The sequence below is a fragment of the Otolemur garnettii genome, unplaced genomic scaffold (assembly GCF_000181295.1).
Source record: "Otolemur garnettii isolate 467f Iridium unplaced genomic scaffold, OtoGar3 scaffold00012, whole genome shotgun sequence".
In the NCBI taxonomy this organism is placed as follows: domain Eukaryota; kingdom Metazoa; phylum Chordata; class Mammalia; order Primates; family Galagidae; genus Otolemur; species Otolemur garnettii.
In genome coordinates, this window is record NW_003852407.1 from 24,567,075 (window position 1) to 24,571,375 (window position 4,301).

Sequence of the window (4,301 nt, forward strand, 5' to 3'; positions counted from 1 at the left end):
GTCTTTCTCGGCATCGCCACTTGATTCAATGAGTGTAGAAAAAACAAACACTGGCCATACATCATCGAGAACCAGCTTGGTCTTGGGCAGTTGGAAAACAGGAATGTTCTCCAAGGTTAGTAAACTGTAATCAGTTCCACATAGTTTTCAGGCAGCAGCGTTTACAAATCACTGCAGTTTGATTTGTAACTCCATTCACATGTCCGCAAGAAATACAGCCTGTGTCAATTTTCCCCTGTATTTGCTTAGCCAAACAATACTTTCCACGGCACAGTCAGCCGCATCTCAGAAACCACCCAGGGACGCCATTTAATGACCACTGGCACCAAACTCTCTTTCCCCGTTGTTTTCACGGCACAGATGTTCCTTTTTCTAAAGTTGGCAGATAGCAGCGGGGTTGACTCCTTTTATCACTCCCAGCCTTAGTTGCTTCAGATAGGGAGCTTTTTATTCTCCTGAGGGTGGCCTTTCTCCCCAGGCAGGAGTGGGCCTCCATGCCGAGGGGCCCTTCCCCTGTGACCTGGACCCACCTGGCTATGGGGAGCCCAGAGAGGGCCCAGGCCTGCCATCCTGCCCTGGGTCATGCCACAGCTGCCCGGTGGCCCTCTGTGCCTGGCAGCGAGCACCCTTCCTCAGCTTCTCATCTCCCTCGCTCCTGAGAGATCCACCTGGAGGTTCCCCCCTCCCCACTGCCTTGCCCACTCGGAGGACACAGCCACCTCTAGGCCACACACCAGGGCAGCAAGTTCAGTGCCAGGCCTCGGTTCAGATTTCCACCTGCTCTATCCTTTGCAGCTGTTTTCAGTTTCTCCTAAATGGGAGGTGAGGGTACATCCGTGCTCAGCGTCCTGTATCTGCCAGAGGTCTTGTGGTTTTGTTCTTGCCTTTTTGCATCCTAAAAACCACTTCAGTGACACTTCTCTTCTATTTTTGGAAAGGTCTGTAAGCAATACACATCTGTATTTTTGGAAAGGTCTTTAAGCAGTACACATCTGCCAGGATCGGTCCTCTTTCTCCTTAAATCCCGCTTGTTAGTGCCTACGGTCATCCAAGAGCGGCTTTCTTAGACATTTGTGTTGGCTAGCTTGGAACCCCTTCTGCTGATGTGCACTTTTCGAGCCCACCCTGACCACATTACATGTTCTCATCAACCCTGAGAAAAAGTTAGGGTTATTTTATAAAACAAAGTGAGACCTAATTTTTCAAAAGAAATGGGGACAGAGAAGTCCACTCATCCAGATTACAGCTAGTAACTGGCCAAGCCTCCTTCTGAATCCATCTTCATTCCTGATTGCTTCACTCATTCACTCAGTATCGGTTATGAATCACTCATTCGCGCTGGTCTACATCCCAGGCTTGACTTGAAAAGGAGCGCTTATCTAAGAATAGAAAGCACAGGATTTATTTACGAATAAAATACCAACTTTTCATCTCTGTTTACTAAAATGACAGAAGATTATGGATACTGATTTATTTCAGGCCACAAAAAACAATCAGGATAGGTGCTTGGAATTTCACTGTCAAGTTCTTGCCAAGAAATATAGGATAGAAATAAAAACTGTAGACTAAACTCTTTCATTCAGTAGTGGTAATTCTTTTCATTCCAGTCGTCCTTAGGGAGGCCCCTGTAAGATCAGACAGACTGTGCACAAATCCCCCAATGCTACGTAACGAGTTGGGCAGGTTACTCATCTCTTTGAGTCTATTTCTTCATCTTTAAAATGAGGATAATGGCTTTGGTACACATACAAATTGCTGAGAATAGTGAGAGGCATTTGGAAAGCACTTAATTAATATAGCTCCCTTTTCTTCCCCTGTCAACTATAAATTTATCATGCTATTAACAGTGGAGAGTAAAATGTTTTTATAATAGGCAAACAAGTCTCAGGCTTTCCTATCCCGCATCAGACTGTCCTGGAAACAGGACAAGTGAGTGACTAAGTGTATTTCAGTTTCAAGTGCTGCCATTTGATTAGTGTGTCAATGAGAAGTGAATGACTGGGTGGCGTACAGTGAAAGGATCCCAGCATGACTGTGATCCACACCCTGCATGACCACGGTCAGTCCATGGAAAGTTGAACAAAAATATTAGCTCAGAAAAATGTATTGGTTTTCTAGAAACAGCCTCTACCACAATTAGTTGCTTTCTTCTTTGCCTTTACTACCTTCTGATAGGACACGAGTTTTTGAATTATCTTTAAAAGATTTTTATTAGAGCAGAAATGTATATGCTGTTCTTTTTATGAAAGGGAGGGAGGGACGTGGCTTTCCTACTTATTTATATTTTAAAGGAGGTGAGATTACAATTGTTTTACCATTACACCTGTCCCATTTCAACATATATTTAGAAAATGTATGATTCCAGAAATCATCTTCACAGCAACAAAATGATATTCCAAATCACAGATGGGCTTGTTCTGAGGTCAGCAAAAGCTTCTCATTTAAAAAAAAAATAACGGAGTCATTCGCCTGTCTGCACTGTTAGTGAAAAGTTAACATGCACCTTTTGGTAATTTCTAATGTGTAAATTCTATTTTCGGATAGGTTTGTGTGTCATTAGCCAACATTCCACTTGTTGATAGTACAGATCTGACCACTTCCCATTGATTAAATACTATATATAGTAATATTTGCAGGCTCAGCCTTCCTTAGTGGGATAAATGATGATGCAAAATGCCTTAATTGTAGCACACTGTCCAAGTCTAACTCTAAACATAGGGAAAGCATTATGGATTCTTTTTTCTTTTTATTACCCGTAGCCACTCACGTCCCAGAACTAGATTATATTTTGGGGAGGTGGCCAAATATTTTGTTAAAAAAAGGCTTTTTGCTGAGACCTAAGAAACTGGACTGTATATTGTTAATGGAAAACATACTTTCCTAAATGACTAATATTTTAAATTATTCTTTTGTATAATTAAATATAGATGTTAGCATGTAGGCATTGCCTTATTTTTAGAATGTTTGGGATTCAGGGGTGGGAAACACTTAGAAAACAGATTTCTTGAAAACAAAATAGCTGTTTTAATAGAGTCTATTTAAAAGACACTTTTAGAGCAATAACATTTTTCAAGTAGCGGAGAAGGTTGTTTTAAGTAACACAGGGGAAGACACGCTCTTCTATTATACTGACAGCACTTAGCCATAATCATCCTGTCAGGAACATTTTCTTTGCAGGTGAAAGACAGTGAATAAAAGAATTTACTTGAGAAAGCCTGGGACTGTTTTGAATTGTCTGGTCCTGAGATATTTATCAGGCAGGGGACCAGCACTTCTCAGGTCCCTAACTACTTCACGGGTGATTTTTCCTGACTACCATCTTCGAAAATGCTACCTTGACAGAGACACAAAACCGTAGCTCTTAGTCTTAGTGGCCAAACAATTAATCTAATTGTCTTCACTGTTCCCTCTTTTCTGTCACAGAATCGGAAGACTTTTTGATGGTACAGAACCCATTGTTTTGGACAGTCTCAAACAGCACTATTTCATTGACAGAGATGGACAGATGTTCAGATATATCTTGAATTTTCTACGAACATCAAAACTCCTCATTCCTGATGATTTCAAGGTGAGGGATCCACAGTAAATTGCCAATAGCATAAATATGTGACTTGTTTGGATGTGCTCCCAAAAGTATTTCCAGTTCTACACTTTTAACATACACCAACTCTCATGGTACCAGAGGTCGCTTTGACGTGGTTATAGTGTCTTCGTGAAATAGAGTATATGGTCATTAAACTCATACATGACCAAAAGAGGATTGCTTTTTATTAGAAGAATTCAATTACAATTCATTTGAACTCACTGAAAAGAATTTGATTAAATTCAAAGCTCATTACCGATAAGTCTTAAAGAGTAGAGAAGCAAAAAAAAACCTCCTTAATGTAATGAAGACCTTTCTTTCCCAGAAGTCTAAAGCAAACGTGATCAGGAAAATTTTAGAATTGTTTCTTTAAAGTTAGTAGCACGTGTTAAAGTAACTTACTTTGAGGTAGTCCCACCTTGTACTGGTAACTCTAGGCAATGGGATTAGATGGGGAGAACAAAGTGTTAATGTGAAAAGGGATATATGCAAATGGAATTTTTGCTGATTTTGCAGCTGATAGTGTTTCTTCAACTAGAAGACCAGCTAAATACTATTAGAGCTAATAAAGAACTCGTTAAAGCAGCTAAACTCAGGATCAATATATTATACTCAATAGCTTTCTTATAGGATAACAAGAGCCAATCATAAAATATATTAGCAAAACATACCACCGCAAAGATTATAACACCTGGGAGCAAACCTAACAAGAAATATA

General features: G+C 40.2%; 1 protein-coding gene across 5 annotated transcripts in view; it reads left to right on the top strand.

Annotated features, from left to right (window-relative positions):
- The window catches only part of KCTD1 (potassium channel tetramerization domain containing 1), a 192,636-nt gene that overhangs the window by 164,446 nt on the left and 23,889 nt on the right, over positions 1 to 4,301 (top strand). For all 5 annotated transcript variants that reach the window (XM_023510260.1, XM_012802024.1, XM_012802025.1 and 2 more), the window contains exon 3: positions 3,424 to 3,568. In XM_023510260.1, the coding sequence (XP_023366028.1) occupies positions 3,424 to 3,568 (145 nt within the window). The remainder of the gene's footprint in view (positions 1 to 3,423; positions 3,569 to 4,301) is intronic.